The 18,394-nt window shown below is 36.2% G+C and overlaps 1 protein-coding gene across 1 annotated transcript; it reads left to right on the top strand.

Annotated features, from left to right (window-relative positions):
* The first annotated feature begins 1,750 nt into the window (after positions 1 to 1,750).
* LOC142619934 (uncharacterized) lies at positions 1,751 to 17,033 on the top strand. Its single transcript, XM_075793323.1, has 9 exons — positions 1,751 to 1,939; positions 2,078 to 2,159; positions 3,881 to 3,960; positions 11,088 to 11,190; positions 11,304 to 11,460; positions 12,780 to 12,908; positions 13,878 to 13,964; positions 16,048 to 16,092; positions 16,644 to 17,033. Exons 1-9 carry the CDS (start codon positions 1,834 to 1,836, stop codon positions 16,782 to 16,784), a joined length of 930 nt encoding a protein of 309 aa, XP_075649438.1. The 5' UTR covers positions 1,751 to 1,833; the 3' UTR covers positions 16,785 to 17,033.
* The last annotated feature ends 1,361 nt before the right edge of the window (positions 17,034 to 18,394 follow it).

An 18,394-nucleotide genomic window follows, 5' to 3' on the forward strand; every position in this document is an offset into this window, starting at 1 on the left:
GCCAAATTCCCGTATTGAGTTTGGGGACTTAGCTTGGGGCGGGTGAATTTGGGTGGGACACGTGTAATATTACAAATTGAGCTACAATTGAATGACCTTGCGAGGTCATTCAGTTTTGGGTTTTTGGCTCCATTATTTGCTATAGGTAAAATACAAAACTGACTTTTTAAATTTTTTTAGATTTTATTTTAGTCTTTTAATTTTACTTTTGTTCATTTCAGATCTTTAACTTTCAAGTTTATTCAATTAAGATATTTTTTCATCAACTTTTGTTATATGTTGTGGTTAATTTTTCAATTTTATAGATTTTTCTTCAAATTTTTTTAAATTAAAAAAATTCAATTAATAATTGAAAAATATTTTCTAGATTTTTTTTCTAAAAATTTTAACAAAAATTTACAGGAATGCCTTAATTGAATAAATCTAAAATTTAGAAGACTGAAATGAACGAAAACAAAGTTAAAAGACTGAAATGAAATCTGAATAAAGTTAGAGGGTCAGTTTTGCATTTTAGCCTAAAAATATCATGATGTGTGATAGGCTATAGTTGACCAAAAGAAAGCCATCAATTATGACTGTAAATGAACCAAGACATTCATAAATAGCTCGGGCTTGGTTCGATAAAAAGCCCGTTCATGTTTGTTTATTTATAAACAAGCCAAGTTTGAAATTTAGGTTTATACTTTTTTAATAAACGAGCCAGGCCTGAGTAAAAAATATTGTTTATGAACAAGCTCGTGAACACCAAGGCTCGATACAAAAGTAACAAAATAAGTTGAGCCTAGACTTATTTATGAGTTTGGTAATGAAATTGATATGAGCTTGACAAGTAAACTCATATCCTTCTATGACTTTAATTAATTATAAGTTGAGACCACTCATCTAAATCAAATAGAATAGATAATAAACTTAATATATGTTTGATAATATACTTGTGTTGGATCTCAAGCTCAAAAACATAATATTGAGCTTAAGTTTAGGCTTGATATAGAGCTTGAGCTTAGCTTGACTAATGAACTGAGCCAAGGCAAGCCGAACTCAAGCTTTTATACTTTATAACAAGCTCAAGCTTGAACATTATTCGTGGGCTTATATCAAGCTCAAGCCAAGCTTGAACATTTTGATTTTGTTGTCAAACCGAGCTTGAACATTCACTACTCGACAAAACTCGACTGGTTTACAACCCTACCATCAATAGTGAACTCCCTTTCTAGCTTCATTATTCAGTTGGACCTAATTTGACAATAAAAGCTCTATATAGCTCTCTCTCTCTCTCTCTCTCTCTACACACATATATATATATATATATACACACACACACACAAGATAGAAATTTGAAATGAGAATATTTGGCTAGTCAAGGATAAAAATGTCTTTTAAGAACCAAGTTGGTCGTTTTTTAAAAGTCTTGGACTAAAATCGTATTAGCCCAAACCTCACGAGGGTTTAGTAAAATTTACCCTATATTTTATATAAACTAACAATTTTATCCATTCTTACTTACTGTTAACTGATAGAAATAACTTTCTTTTTTATATAAAAGCTATTATTATAAATTAACAGTTTAACTAATTATTTTTTGTGTTATATATGTAATTTAAAAAAGAGTATATTATAGTTTAATTTTTTTTTAATGTTAGATCTTAATTTAGTTATCACCTTAAGCCCAGATGAATAGATAATTAGTATTAACATTAGGCTTAAGGCCTTTGAACAGAATGTAATGGGCTATATGCAAGGCCTCTTTTTATCTCTTGATAAGAATTTTGGACCGTTCTCTGCTCTGCCCTGCTTTCCCGTGAAAACGGAGAGGGAAAGAAAATTCGGCCGAAAATGGCACCGCAGCTATTAAAGCTTCCCATTGCCAGTATCTCACGCTTGCTTCATACCACTCCAAGCTTGTCTTTTCTTTCTCTTTCCAAATCTCCAAAGCTTTCTGGTACCCTCTTTACTCTCTCTCTCTATGTTCTTGTTTAGTTCGTTGTTGATTGAATCTTAATAATTTTAACAAACCCATTTCGTTTTATGTGGATTTTTGTTCTAATTATTGTTTTTTTCTTTTTGAAAATGATTTTAGTGAGATGGGTCAAAGCCCAAATTCACAGTCCCTTTAGAAGCTATGCTGTTGCAAGTTCAGGAAAGCTTCAACCACCAAAGAAGTAAGCTTTTCTAGCTCCAATAGCAGTTTGTTAACTTGTTACTGTTATTCAGTATTTTAAAATGTGAAATGGGTGATGTGTACAGACGATTTACAATAAGAAGTGTGTAAGAATCAATGCCGATTTGTATATGGTGTATGAATCTACTACTTCTGCACTGTTTGTATGCTAGGAAAATGGAAGGGAGAAGAGATGAAAATTGAGGATTTCTTATGTTTTGATTGGACTAAGAAAAAAGCCTAATCTTGATTGGTTCTAGCTTTTAATTCACTATGTTGCTTACATTTTGTATTGATTACTCCCTAGGCATTGAATGGAAGTTCTAGACTTTTCTCAAGCATAAGATTAGGTTTAGGATCAAGTTAGACTTGGTAATTATTTGTGATGTTACACCATTTCATAAATTTTTATTAGATTGAAGAATTCCACTGTTAAATCACATATTTTCTTTGTTCTTAATATGCTCGCTAAATTTCCTGTTAATTAGATTTTATTTACTATCCAATCGTTATTTTAAAGTTAAAGATACTTGAAATTTAACATTTTTTATGATGAGATCGTAATTAATCTCCGATCATCTTGATATTTTGCATGCATGAGTATAACAAGGCAATGTAATCCTAACATTGTGGATGGAGTGGTGTAACATTACAAAGAGTTACACTAGGTCTATATATATAAACACACATACATTTTTTATTTTGATTGGTTAGACACACACATACATACTTATATATTGGTGAATTACGATGCTCTTGAACCTATGACCTCACCCTCCTCACCATACTTTGTGGGTAGTGGTTAAGCTAGTTGATGATATGTGATAAAATTGCCTCAGTTTTTCCAATTAGAAGTCAATAGAGTGGAATGGAGAAACACTGAAACATTTGTAGGCTTAGTGGTAGCCCAAAGTCAGTTTTGTGCACTGGGTAAAGGCATAGTTTGCACAAATGGAGGCAGTGGTGGTATTAGTTGTCATAGAGGAAATGCTTGTGATATTTTTTTAGAAGGAGAGGTACATAAAGTTTGTTGAGGGTCCATAGCCAACCTCAAAAAATATGGGACTAAGGCTTGGTTGTTTTGTTGATGACATATATGGTGGTGTTGGTTGTTAATGGTTTCAATGACCGATGATGGTGGAGGTGATGTAGTTGATGCTTATATGGTCACTTCCTAGCATAATTTTTCATAGTAGTGGCAGTCTCATCAGATTCATGGAGTAGGTGGTGGTGATGTCATCAGCAAAAAATACTTGTTTTGAGTAAAAGAAGCTTTTCCCCCCTTCGGTTGTGAGAAAGTCCTTTACTATCTATGCTATAATATCCTTTCAAAGAAATTAATGCTTTCAAATGCTATCTAAAGATTTAAAAGGCTGGCTTAGTTAACATTAAACCTATTAATCACAAATTACAATAGCAATTAAGCAAACCCAAAAATCTTATTGAATTTTAAAATTATGTAAACATAATAAGCAAGTTCATCCAATTCCTTTAGAAACAAAATTAGAGCTGCTAAGATGAGACTTTTGCTGTTAAGAAAAATTCCCGTATTATTGATTAAATATTTGGAGTAGCCATTTATTACTGATAATAGTCTCAAGACTGATTCAGAGAAGAAGATAAAAAAACTGACCTTGTTGCAAATAAATATTGACTATTAATCTTGAAACCTTTTTATCATTTTTCATATATCATATTTCATTCTGCCGTTGACATTTTCAGGAAAAGGAGGCTGGATGAAATATGTCTTGAAAGATTTCAGCAATACAGCCGAACCTTTATTCAATCATGGATCCTACAAGGTAAGTGACATTTTTTAATATTATAACATATTGTGATGCACTTTAGTGAATGAATATGACTACATGTAGGTTTATGATATTTTGTGGGTTTTTTTAATAATGTATATCAATATCTGTGACATTTGGATTTAGGCAATTGCTTTTTTATGAACCTTAGTGGTGGCAAAAACAAATAGCAAATGTTATGGTGGGAAATTGGTTAAAGCAATACCCTAACAAGTTGCTCGCTAACTAACTGTAACTATGCATGTTTATCTTCAAATAAAAACAAGGCCATGCAGGCCATTAGGCCTGTCAATAATGCCTGTTGGCTTGACAACCGCATCAAATAAATTGTCCAGTTTTTTCAGTGTTTGGATCATCATCTGAAACCAAGACCAGTTCTCCCCCGTTCGTGTCCATTCATACATCCTCTTGCCACCTAGGGTAATAACAAGTAGAGATAAATTCATATGGTGTTTCCTTAACACCCTTAGTTTTAGATTTAATATGGCCTTACCAATATCAACTGGTTATTTTTTTTTTTGATAAATAACGTAAGAATATTATTAATAATAATAAAGAAGTTGCCAAGCCGAGTACATTGGGGATGTACTATGGGTACAAAAATCAAGAAACAAAAGAACAACGGTCAAGAAAAATAGAAAAGGAAGAACAAGAAAAATGAGAAAAAACCACACTCCATTTAAAGAGAGTGTGTAAGAAAAAAGACTTAATCTCTAGCAAAGAGCGTTCGCAGCCCTCAAAACTTCTAGCATTCCTTTCTCGCCAAATGCACCAAATCAAGCAGTGAGGAACTAATTTCCAAACATCAATGTGACGATGTCGTGCAAACTTTCCTTGCCAAGCCTCAAACACCTCAAGAACAGTACGAGGCATAACCCACTGAATACCAAACAAACAGAAAACCAAAGACCACAACTCCCAAGCAATGGTACAATGAAGTAGAAGGTGATCCACCGACTCCCCACACCTCTTACACATAAAGCACCAGTCAAGCACAATCACTCGTCTTTTACGAAGGTTGTCTGTTGTTAAGATCTTACCTAAGGAAGCAGACCAAGAAAAGAAGGCTACCCTTGGAGGAGCCTTCGATTGCCATATCATTTTCCATGGAAAGGAAACAAGATTATGAAGGTAGAAAGAACTGTAATAACCTCTAACCTCAAAACCTGTATTCCTTGCAGGCTTCCAACATACCCTATCTGGTCCAAACCCTCTTGCTGACGAGGAGTAAACTAGCCCCATAAACCGATCAAAGGCTTCTTCTTCCCAGTCTTGTGGAGGACGACGAAATTGCACATTCCAGTGATACCTCCCAGCAGACCAACCCATAACTTCAGCCACTGAGGAGTTCTTGGACCTACTAAGACAATAAAGTTCCGGAAAGGCCTCTTGGAGAGTACAATCCCCACACTACACATGTTTCCAAAATTTCACTCTAGTACCATCCCCCACATCATAAACAAGTAATTTAGAGAAGTTCAACCAACCACTTCTAATATATCTCCACAAGCTGATCCCGTAAGGACTTGTCACCTTCTTCGTACACCAACCACCCCAAATATTCCCATATTTTGCCTCTATAACCCTCCTCCATAAAGCATCAATCTCGGTGCCATACCTCCACAACCATTTACCTAGTAAGGCAGAATTAAAATTACCCAACTGTCTTATACCCAACCCCCCATCCTGCAGTGGCCTACAAACCTTGGCCCAATTAACTAAATGAATTTTAGGTTCACCACCAATCCCATCCCACAAAAAATCTCTCTGTAATTTCTCCATACGCTTAGCCACCTTACCTGGTAAAGGAAGAAGGGAAAGAAAATATGTAGGTAAGGACGATAGTGAGCTTTTAATGAGTGTCACCTTACCCCTTTTAGATAAATACATTCTCTTCCAACCTGCTAATCTCCTCTCCATTCTCTCAAGAATAGGGTTCCAAACAGATAAGTCCTTAAATTTAGCACCTAAAGGAAGGCCCAAATATTTCAAGGGCAGAGAAGACTGCCCACACCCCAACATACCCACCAAAGCCTCCAAATTGGGTACGCCACCAACAGGTACCAACTCAGATTTCCCTAAATTAATATGAAGCCCGGACATCTCCTCAAATCTAGTAAGAACCGCTCTCAAATTAGCAATCTGAGACGGTTCAGCATCACAAAAAATCAAAGTGTCATCTGCAAATAGGAGGTGAGACACCATCACTGATGGACCAACTGCACCGCCCACAGGAAAACCTGAAAATTGCCCAGAGGAGGCAGCCACATCCAACATACGACTTAATGCCTCCATCACAATATCAAACAACAATGGAGATAAAGGATCCCCTTGTCGAAGCCCCCTAGAACTTCCAAAAAAATCAGATGGGCTGCCATTGATCAAAATGGAGAACTTTACAGTTGAAATGCAATACCTTATCCAGTTTCTCCATTTTTCTGAGAAACCACAACGTTGCAGCATATACAATAAAAAATCCCAACTCACATGATCATACGTCTTCTCCACATCCAACTTACAAAGCACACCCGGAACTCCTGACTTCAATCTACTATCAATACATTCAGCAGCAATCAAGACGGAATCCAAAATCTGTCTGCCCTTCACAAAAGCATTTTGTGAATCCGAAATAAGACCATGCGCCACCCTACGAAGCCGATTAGCCAACACCTTAGAAATAATCTTATACATCCCACCAACTAAGTTGATAGGCCGATAATCCTTAACCTCCACAGCATCCACTTTCTTAGGAATAAGGGCTAGGAATGAAGCATTAAGACTCTTCTCAAACACCGCCTGAGAATGGAAATTATGGAATACAGCCATAATTTCAGGTTTCAAAACACCCCAACAAGACTGGAAGAAGGCCATGGAAAAGACATCTGGGCCAGGTGCCTTATCACCATTAAAATCATGGATCACCTCGAACACTTCTCCTTCCTCAAAAGGCCTATCTAGCCAACTTGCATCTTCCACCGAAATGCTAGAAAATTCCACATCATCTAAGACAGGTCTGTGAGCCACCTCCTCAAGGTAAAGCTGCCTATAAAATTGAGAAATACGGTTTGCTATAGCAGCAGGGTCCGAAGAAAACACCCCATCCACCATAAGCCTATCAATAGAATTAGCCCTCCTATGAGAATTAGCTATACGATGGAAAAACTTAGTATTCTTGTCTCCTTCCCTAACACAAAGAACTCTAGATTTCTGTCTCCAAATAATTTCTTCCAATAGAGTAACTTTCTCTAACTCATCACGAATTCTTCCCATTTTCACCCTTTCCTCCACTGATAATCCCGGACTCTCCTCCCTATTCTCTAGAACACTAAGGTCCTTCCACAATTTTTTAATTCGAACATCAACATGACCAAACACCTCCACATTCCATCTTTTCAAATCATTTTTAAGGAGCTTTAATTTATTAGCCAGAATAAAGCTCGGTGCACCATGAACCTGGTAGGAATCCCACCATGACCGAACCCTATCCATAAAATCTTCATCCTTTAGCCACATATTCTCAAATCTAAATGGCATACTCCCTCTCTGAAAAGAACCACCCTCAAGGACAATTGGAAAATAATCTGAGCACAATTTAGACAGCCGTCTTTGAGAAACTGTTGGGAACTTATCCTCCCAATCTGCAGAAAACAAAAATCTGTCTAGCCTAGCCTTCGAAACAACTTCTCTAGAATTTGACCAAGTGAAAGTACCTCCTTGCAAAGGAAGATCAATAAGACCCTGTTCTGAGATAAAATTAGAAAACTCCCTCATAGTAGTAGTGAAAGAAGTAGACCCCAATCGTTCAGAAGGGAACCTAACCACATTAAAGTCACCACCCACACACCATGGGACATTCCACCAGCTATTCAAGCCACAGAGTTCCTCCCATAATAGCCTCCTATCTCAGTGTAAATTAGGACCATAAACACGCGTAAACGCCCATACAAACTGATCTGACACACCTGTAAACTTACAAGAAACTGAAAATCTCCCCACAGCTTCCCCCATTTTATTCACTACCCGAGTGTCCCACATCACTAACACCCCACCAAAAGCACCACAAGAACCTAAGTAAGACCAATCAACATGTTGACCACCCCACAAGCTACGAATCACTGCTCTATTAATCAGCCCCATTTTGGTTTCTTGGAGACAAACCACATCTGGACCCCAATTCCTAATCAAATTTCTAACCCTGAGCCTTTTATCTTGCTCATTCAACCCTCTAACGTTCCAAGAAATAATCTTCACATTCATTGATAAGACACTACCGCCCGCTCGGAACTTGCACTCCTTACTTTATTTGTATCATACTCGACATGTAAAGATGACAGCAAATTCTTCAGCTCCCGCTGACCTTTCTGACCGGACTTAACCAACTTCTTCTGATCACCCACCACAAGTTTCTGTCTATCTTTCTTACTAGCCTCAATGGATAATAACAATCCTGTAATCTGCTCCTCAAAACCTCACAGTGAAGTGCCCACAGATTTCTTGAAAGCCTTTATCCTATTGGTTACCCATTGTGATAGTTGACAACTATCCACACTCTCCTTACACCCAATCTCCTTCATAGGACTAGACTCCAACTCCAACTCCAACGGGCCTTCAGTAGCCAAAGGTACCACAACTAATGGCTCATCACCTCCCTTGCAAGACCTCAACCGTCCATCAGACTCCCACAGCTCACTTACTAACCCGGGAACCACAGTCAAGGAATCTACTAGCCCCTCACTCTCATCTACCCAAGTAACCCTCTTACCTTCATTAGTACAAGAAACAGTACCTGGTGCACCTTCTCCCTCTAGACTTGAGCAGACTGACATACAATCTGGAGAACGATACAGTGACAATGGGAGCACTAATTGCCGGCCATCACACATTTGTAATATCCAGTCTTTGGAGTTACCCCAAGACTTATCCAAGTCTTCAACCAAGTCCCTTATAGATGGGCCAGGTAGTTGAACTCCCTCAAAGTCAGTAATACCCGAACCTTCCAAACCCATATTCTCCTCATCCCCATCCTCCGACGCTCCTGAAGAAGACAGAGACACCAACTCTGACACTATCGGGTTTACCGGCTTCATTCCCTGCTTCGATTTCGTGGCCGATGACACCACCGGCACCAATCTCGACCCACACGGAGCACTGGTCAGCGACACCTGATCGTGGGGGACTTGGGCCACCACCGCCGGTCCTGTCGGCTCAGTGGTTGGCTGCTCTAGTCGCATCGAGTTGGGTTGAACACCCTTAAGCTCAACTTCCGTCACTGCAACATCCACCGATACCGTCGGCGATGACGAAGGGTGCTCTGAGATGGTGGATGTGACCATCGATTCCGTCGGCGACATCACAGGAGGTTCCGATGTCCTGGATGGGATCACCGATACCTTCGACGCCATCACTGGTTGCTCTGATGCGGTGGGTTTGGCTCTTGAGCACCTAAGCTCCTTTGTAGCAGTGAGCTCACTTCTACCTGGACTTGGCACCGTGAACCCATTCTGGTAAGAGGACTCCAGTTCCCTTAGCCCACTGAATGAGCTTTCTCTGGCCTCAAAATTAGATGGGCTTAGCAGACCCAGGCCCAAAATGGGTTCTTTATTACCCAACGAGGCTGGGGCTGTTATCTTGGATGGGCCCAGACCCACTGCATTATTAGAAACACTAGTGCTTGGTACCCATTTGCCAGCTTGCTGATTTCCCTTAACAGCATCCCAAGATACCCGCCTCTTTCCATATTCATTTACACTCACAGTCAGCCCTCTCCCCAGCCAACGTCCCTTCCTATTATCACGCAACTTTCCAAACTCAACCATTTTTGAAATCAAATTGGGCTTCAAAGGGATATTGCAATTAATTCCTTCCGGGATTTTCTCCTCAATTTTATTCTTGCCATTAGTATCACCTGCTCCACCCTCACCACCACCCACGGCTGCCTGATGAAAACTATCAGTCTGAGTTTCAAAAGCTACAACCTGTGTAGAAGACTTGTCACTTGGAATCTCCACAGTACTCTTCACCTTATCAGCCTTAACCTTATCTTTGTAGAGGGGCTGCTGAACATGCTTCAACATTGGCTGCACAGGAGCTTTGATAGCTTCCACAAAGGACCTGTTAGGATGATGCTTTGGAATCTGCTTAGACCTGTACGGTACAAACTTCAATCCACCCAACGCATATTGAGCAGGTTCCAACATCCTTCGTAATTCAATCCCAAAAGTTCTCCATCCTTGTTGTAATTTACCGGCAGGAATAATGATAGTTCGCCACCGCCCACCAACCTTAAGCTCTGTCACTGAAACATACTGCCCAAATGAATTGGACCCCCGTTGCAAGGTGTACGCAGTCGCACCCTCCCTAAGCGTGAAAAATTGCTTAGGACTAACCCCAATCACAATGTGTTCCAAATTCCGCATTATCCAAAGAGCTGCACTCTTGCCCATAAACACCGATTGCATATAATATTTTCCCCGTTCAAAGATCTGAAGGGAGAAAACATTCCCTCCTTCCTCAACCACCAACTGAAACAACTTAGATTCAATAAAGAAACTTCGAAAACCCCAAATACTGATCTTAAAACATAGAAACTAAAACAGAATTTCTGGCTAATTCGAGGTAGCCAGGCCTCACGCTTCCTCCGGAATGAACAAGTTAATCATTGGCCAACGTACAATCTATACCAGTAGAAAACTGGCTGAACCAGCCAAATCCAGATGTGAACCGACTAGAAACCCAATAGATCAGTCTTAAATATAAATTAAAGATGTGGTCAGGTTGGTTTTTCTCCAATCCTGATGTTTCAAAAAGTAACAAACTTCAACTGGTTATGTAATCAAGAGAAAAATTGAAATCAAGTTTTTCCCCATATATTTCCAAAATAAAACTGGGTGTAGTTTTAACTTTTAAACCAATGTGCATTTCCCACATAATTCAGTATTGCTTGGACCCTATACTAGTTTTATTATGTTTTGGGTATCTATCTTGCAAATTTCTAAGAACATGCTATTATCTTGGCTGAAAATTTTGATTATGGATTGCATTGTAAAGTGTAGACTACCCCCCCCCCCCCCCTCACACACACATCATATATCCTTCCTCTCTCTAACATGTTTCTGGTGTAGGAAAAGTGTCCGTTGATGGAAAGGTGGTGAACAAAGCTGGAACACCTGTCTCTGAGAAGGCTGTTGTGCAAATAATGGCTGAAATTCCTAAATATGTATGTAGGTGATTACTCTCCAAAACCAATGCATCATGCATGCTTAGTACAAAAAAAATTATATTACTAGTAGATTTGGTGAGAATATATATTAATTTAAGCTCTCTTTCTTTGGATATAGAGCAGGATATAAGCTGGAAGCTGCCATTGAACAGCTAGGCGTCAATGTTGCTGGTAAAGTAGCTCTTGATTCAGGGTTATCCACTGGAGGATTTACTGACTGCTTGCTTCAATATGGAGCATCATTTGTTTATGGGGTTGATGTAGGTTATGGGCAGGTAATGTGAAGTTCTAATTCTTTCTTTTTGCTTAGCGAATTTGTGCTAGACAGCATCTGGACGTGAAGTGCCATTCCTTTTTAGTTTTGGACGGTAATACAAAAGAAAAAAAAAAATGTAAATGGTTCTCTAATTGAAGATGTGATAGGAAATTTGATGGCAATTCTATGCTTATTATGATGCTGAATCTTTCTTGCTGTGATATTTTAGGCCTTTCTAATTAGCACTCTTTAATTGATGATTTTCGTAAGTTAGTTTATTGTAATTCAAAATATCACTAATTAAAATGCAGCATTTTATTTCCAAAATTGAGGTGCCCATGAGTTACTTCCACTTTTAGAAAATTATTATATATATTTGCATACTAATTTTGTGAAGCTTGGTAAGTAGTTTAAATAGTCAGTTAACTAAAAAAAAATTGTAAAGAAGGAACATCCTTATCTTGCCAAAATCTGCTTTAAATTAGTACGATTTTTGAAGGTGTTGAATGTCTTCAGCACATTATTAATTAGTCTTTGTGGGATCTGTGTATGACTGAATTACTATTATATGCGGTATAGCTTCCTCATCGGTTTTAGACCTTTTGAATTTCAGGTTGTAATTCTTTTGGAGTCTTTTGATACACTTCATGTATATTGAAACTATCTTCTCTTTTTAATAAAAATTATTTTACTTACGTTAGAAAAAAAAATCATCATAGCCTTGTGCTATGATGATATCCCTAGAGCTTGATTTTGAGGCTTCTTGTGGATCTTGAAACTTAGATACCAAAAGTTGATATTTTATTATTAGCTTTAGAGCTTGACTTTCAGGGCTTTTTGGGTCTTATAATGTAACACTAAAAGAATTTTGTCTTTTCATTATTCTAGAAATGGTTTGTTGAGAAACACTTGCCCAGTCAAAGTTTGTAAGAGGGACTAAAGGGTTGAATTTGATTTTGGGACTAAAATGTTTGATTTTCACATAAGATGACTAAATTAGCCTTTTAGTTTTCCATCAGCAATCACATCCTCTAAAGGAAAATTTATATAACCTCTGGTCTTAAATAAATATATAAAAATTTAAATTGCTTATTGTAGAAATTGAATAGAACTTATACATTTTTTGATAAGTGAATAGAACTTATACTTAATAGGTTGTTAGAGCAGCTTCTGTTTTATTTTCATTTTTATGCCAGATTTTTTTTTTTTATTAGGGCAGATTCAATTTTTCGACATTTACCCAAAAATTATTAATATGATGATCCTCCCTTGTCCACTTTTTTATAAGAACTGTTGATCATTAATGGTTCTATCAGTAATCACTTCTGACTTCTTTAGGTGGCTGACAAAATTCGTCGAGATGAACGTGTTTGTGTGATAGAAAGGACAAATCTAAGATACCTTTCGGAACTCCCCCAAAAGGTTGATTTGGTGACTCTAGATCTTTCATTCATCTCAATTCTCTTGGTAAGCTTTCAAATAGTGGTAGAAAATGTAGTGGTCAGATGTTTTAAAGAATTTTTTGACCGGCTGCTTTCAACCCATCCTTTTGAAGTATTAAGTGGTAGTGTGGTTATGAGGTTTCTTTTTCTTTCTTTTTTATTTCCAATAAATAGTTTTTTTGATTCCAAGGGGAGATTTGAACTAGTATCCGCTTCATGAGGTGTGGTTCCCAGCCAATTATGCTACCCCTTGGGTTGATTATGATTCTTCTCCTTTTCCTTTCTTGGACTTTTGTCAATTCAAAGATTGAACTTTAGAGGCCTATTTTATTTAGAGCATGTTTTGTTGGAGTGATGTTAGGAAGGATGAAAAAGAGAGGAGAGAGGGGAAGAAAGAAAAGTTTATTCTCTTGTTTGCTAGGAGAGAAGAGAGGATGGAAAATGGGGTGGGGTTATTATCTTCCCTAGCCCACAATTTTAATCTATTCAAATTGATAGGAATGATGAGAGGAAAATATCTGGCTAATGTTAAAAAATTTCTTTTTATATAATAGGGATTTAAAAGTAAATTGTTACAAATCACTATCTCTTTCCTCTCATTTTCCTTTCCTAACAAACAAAGAAAGATACCCTAATTTTCCATTCTCCCATTTTTCAATCCTTCCTATCCTTTCCACCCTTTCACTTCTTCATCCTCCCTACTAAACAGGCCCTAAGGCATCAGAGGTGTTCCACTTCTATACTTATTTACATGTATCACCCCTTCTCTTGATGCTTTAAATCATTACTCCTTTCTTGTACCCTTTTCCATAAAATAAAATGATATTTGAAAAAGATTGCACTAGTTATATGTATCACATACTTGTTTTTCTTTTCCACCAGACACACACACACACACACACAATGTTGACAATTGCATTTCTAATATTTTGGTTCTTTATTCATTTTCTCCTTAAACTTTTAGATCTTTATATGTTATGTACATTTTGAGCAGGTCATGCCTGCTGTAATCAATGTGATGAAGGAAGAGGCGAGCTTAGTTACCTTGGTTAAGCCTCAATTTGAAGCTCGAAGATCACAAGTAAGAAACTCTTATTGTTGTGTATATTTTAATCTTTCAGGCAGTCTCCCTGCACAGGTTTCTATTCCCTGCAGTGATATGAAGCTAATTCAAAATATTTTTCTAATGGTTCACATTGACATAGTTTTTACCATTTTTCTGTCCTGCATTTTCACCCCAGTCTAGTATAAGTACCGGGAGCTGTGTCGAATTTGATGAAACAGATCTTGCTTAGTGTACAAATTCTATGAAACAGATCTTGCTTTGTGTACAAATTCTTTAACAAAGGCAAAGATCTCTTTTTAGTTTTTCGGCTTGAGACTTAGCTGATTCTTGACATGCTTAACCTAAATTATGAATTAGTGAAGAATTATGCAAGTTTACACACTTAATTTTGTAACTGGTTGAGGGTTGTGATTGTGGGGCAAGCACATGGACATTATGTTGCTAAATAGAATGCTATTCAGCATCAGCATTGATTTTTTTTCCTTATCCGTTAGTAAATTAATTACAAGGCGCCAAGATGATGTTACATGGCACAAGAGTATGTGAGAAAAGTGTTCCAGGGAAAATTTTTTCTTTTGGGTAAAAATTACACAAACCCTCATTGCAGTTTGAGGAAATGACACTCCACCTCAAACCTTAAGGGAAATTCCGGGCAGTTTGAGGAAATCAACACATTAGTCCTTCCCTTAATAACAGTAACAGAAATTCCAAAATTTGAAAATCTTCCCTTGACCAAACCCTAACCACAGTTTGGTGACAAGGAACAATATCTAACCAAATAAAATTTCAATGACCATGGTTAGGGTTTGGTCAAGGTAATCTTTTCACCATTTGGAATATTATTTTATTGTTAGTAACGGAAGGACTAATGTGCTTAATTTCCTCAAACCTCAAAAAGAGGGGAGTGTCATTTCCATTAAGGTTTGGGGCGGAATGTCATTCCCCTAAATCTCATGGGAAGCATGTGTAATTTACATTTTCTTTTTATTAGTATGGTTTGAACTAATGAGGTAGAGTCACTTGAGATGGTTTAGTTAAGTTCAGAGGAGAGTGATTATTGCATTGGTGAGAAAGAATTAGTTTATTCAAGTTGAGGAATAAAAAACTAGTGGAAGACCAAAAATAACATTAATAGAAGTAGTAAAAAGGACATGCCAATTAAGGAAGTAATAGAGTATGACTTCGGATTGAATAGAATGGCATAAAAGAATACAAGTGGCTAACCTTGAATAATTTGTTGAGGATCAATAGCTTACCCCAAAAATTTGGGACTAAGGCTTGGTTATTGTGTTGATCATTTGATCTAAAGAGGAAATCTAATGGCTACCCACTCTATTTCTACCTAAGCCATGGCCCAATGGCACCAAAAGCTCTAAATATAATGAATTGTAAATTTTTTTCAAAGAAGAGACATGAGAATCGAAAGAGAATCCAATTCACTCTCTGTACAAGAAGTAGTCCAGAACATAAACAGATTGATTAAAGGTCACAAACAGAGCATTACACTCATTCAGGAGTTGGGCAATTGCATTTCATCATCACACGTCAAAACAATTAGAGGACAGCTGTCTCCTATTGTTGTAATAGGTTGTCCCACAATTGTATCTGTTTTGAACAAAGATACACTAAAAAGATATTTACATAGGCATATTGTAATCAATTATAGAGAATTTATCCAAAAAAAGAATTTATCCATATATATATATATATTTGATAATTCGACAGTTGCAATAGGGGAAAGGAGATTTGAATCTTGGATGTTTCTGTTGGAAACACGAATTAGCTACAAGGCTCTTGGTGAAAAAATAAAACAAATAGATTTTTACCTAGGCTTTTATTATTTTCTTGTGTAAGAACACATTTTCCATGTTAACAATTATTTATCTGATAAATATGCATGGAATCCTAGTTGCTTTGTCTAAGATTCAATCTTATACTAATAATTAGACAGTTTTGTAGGTTAATGAGATCATCTTATATGCTTGTTTCTTTTAATGTTTTATATGGGTAGCATTTAATTGATAAAAGCAATGAAGTGTAATATTTGTGCTAAGAGATTCCATTTATTTACGAATTTAAAATTTCAATTTCTTTGCAGGTAGGAAGTGGTGGGATCGTGAGAGATCCTATGGTTCATCAAGAGGTATGCATGTGTCCCTGCTTTGGTTGATAATTGACTTTCAGATTTTCAGATTTAGCCCTATGTCCAAAGAAAAAGGCTTTAATTTATCCTTAAAAATAAATAAAAAACAAAAAAACATAAGGTTACCTTCTAGAGCCAAGCCAACTACTTGAATTGCTATGCATTAACACCTCAAGAGAGTCATCAAGACAAGTCCTGCAGCAAATTTTCTCTCGAGCATGAACTTGATAAGACTGATTTGTACCAGGATGAAACTTGATTTTGTGCAATATTTTAGATTCTTAATTTTCTCAACCTTCCATACTTTTGTTGGTGGGAATTCCTTAAAGTTTTGTTAATTTCCCTTTATTTTTTCTTGTACCTTTAGGCGCCATTTATTAGCTGAGAAATGAGATATAATAGGACTACTTTCGAACCTTTCTCATATTTTTATGTACAGAGTTTTCTTTCCTTTCTTTGTTCTTTTACTAGTAGTAAAACATAATTGGCATTAACTCTGAATTTTTTTTTTTTTTTTGAAGCTAAGTTACTGATTGAGTTTGTTTATGCAGGTTCTTGAAAAAATTATAAAGGGTGTAGAGAATTTTGGATTCTGTAGCAGTGGGTGGATAGAGTCACCATTGAAGGGTGCTGAGGGTAATACAGAATTTCTGGTTTACTTTAGCCGAACAGCTGAGAGAAATGCAAATTGATTTTGTATCTACAATCTTATGGTAATACAAATTTGTCCTTAAAAGTATTTGCCCCATAAATTTCATGATCTTGCAATTTGGGTGACATGTTTTGATCACATTTCTCAAGTGGTTGGACATGTATTGTTTAGTTATTTTAATTTCCGTGCATTATGTCCCAAGAGCTGTCTAAAAAAGATTTTCAACATGTTTATTGTTTAGTCACAAAGAATCATTGTGGAAGTAGTGCTGAGTTTGTCAGATTACTAAGGAAAGTTATCAAGATTGGCTCAATATAGTTAGGGTTAAGGCATAACTTCAAAGGACATTTTTTATAGAATAAAATGTATTTTTGGTCTCTCAAATATGGGGTCTATTCGATTATGGTTCCTCTCTTTAAGAAGGAAAAATAGAGAGAGTAACATATATATATAAAGCAAAGACCTCATGGGAAAAAGAATGAGGTTCTGCTAAGTAACGCATTCTATGCAAAGAGAATTGAAATATTCTCAAGTGCTACTTTAAAGATAAAAACAAATTAAATATTGATTTTTTGTTTCATTTGATTCAATGTTTTAAAACTTTTTTAATTAAACAATAAATATTTTTTGTATCTGTTAGTTCAATGTTTCAAGACTTTTCATTCTTCACACTTGCATACTCTTTGCATTTTAATTCATCATTTTCACCTCTTGCATTTCTACCCCTTTATATATACCTACTCATAGCCTTTCATGTCATCTCATATCAAATATACACAGACCAAAAATAATATAATTTACTTTCAATCTTTCGACAACAACTATCTAACTCTAACATTGTGTCTCATCTAATCCTATCTTGTATGAGTTGGCTACAACCAAGGAAGGGAGGCTTGCATCTTATATTGAATAACAACGGCAATTACGATTTTAGTGTTAAGGTCGGATGTTGTGGATTAGTAGGTTTGTAAATGATGCGATTAACTATGAGTGTTTGGAATGTGTATTATATTTTAGAATTAAGGGAAAAAAAAAAAAACATTCTATATCAATTTTCATTCTATAATATTCCTTCAAAATTTTTTTTTTTCCTCATTACTTCAATTAAATAATTATAATAGATATGTATGTGCAATTTATAATTGTTACTTTTTATGATGAACTTATTTATAATAAAATTTTATAATAATTATGTTATACATGTGCAACATTCTCGAAAACCATCTTATATAAAATATTAATTCCCTAGCATCACACAAGTAATTTAATAGTAGTTAGAAATGTACCATTCTCCTTATTAAAAAGAAAAGAAAAGAAAAAGAAATGTACCATTATCTTTCTGCTGTAGTCATCGTTAACTGGAAAGAAAGAGACCTCAATTCTTAAAGCTTACAGTCTAGTCAACTCTTTCTGGATGCTTTTGATGATTTGTGTGTGAGTGTGTTGCGTGGATGCCTTTTTTGATGAGCTTATTGGCCTATAGACTTAAGAATGTATAAGTCATTATCTATAAGCTTTGCAATTCTATTAACTTATTGCAAAGCTTATAGATAATGACTTATACATTCTTAAATTATTCAGCAAAAAAAAAAATCTATAAACTTTAATTTTGATAGCTGGGATTATAATCCAATCATCTTAAAATTTTCT

The sequence above is a fragment of the Castanea sativa genome, chromosome 12 (assembly GCF_040712315.1).
Source record: "Castanea sativa cultivar Marrone di Chiusa Pesio chromosome 12, ASM4071231v1".
NCBI classification, from domain to species: domain Eukaryota; kingdom Viridiplantae; phylum Streptophyta; class Magnoliopsida; order Fagales; family Fagaceae; genus Castanea; species Castanea sativa.

Excerpts from the sequence above, each read along its gene's own strand:
- LOC142619934 (XM_075793323.1), top strand. The coding sequence starts at position 1,834 with ATGGCACCGCAGCTATTAAAGCTTCCCATTGCCAGTATCTCACGCTTG. Across the intron at positions 3,961-11,087 it reads TCAATCATGGATCCTACAAG|GAAAAGTGTCCGTTGATGGA; the intron begins GTAAGTGACATT and ends TTTCTGGTGTAG. Across the intron at positions 12,909-13,877 it reads CATTCATCTCAATTCTCTTG|GTCATGCCTGCTGTAATCAA; the intron begins GTAAGCTTTCAA and ends CATTTTGAGCAG.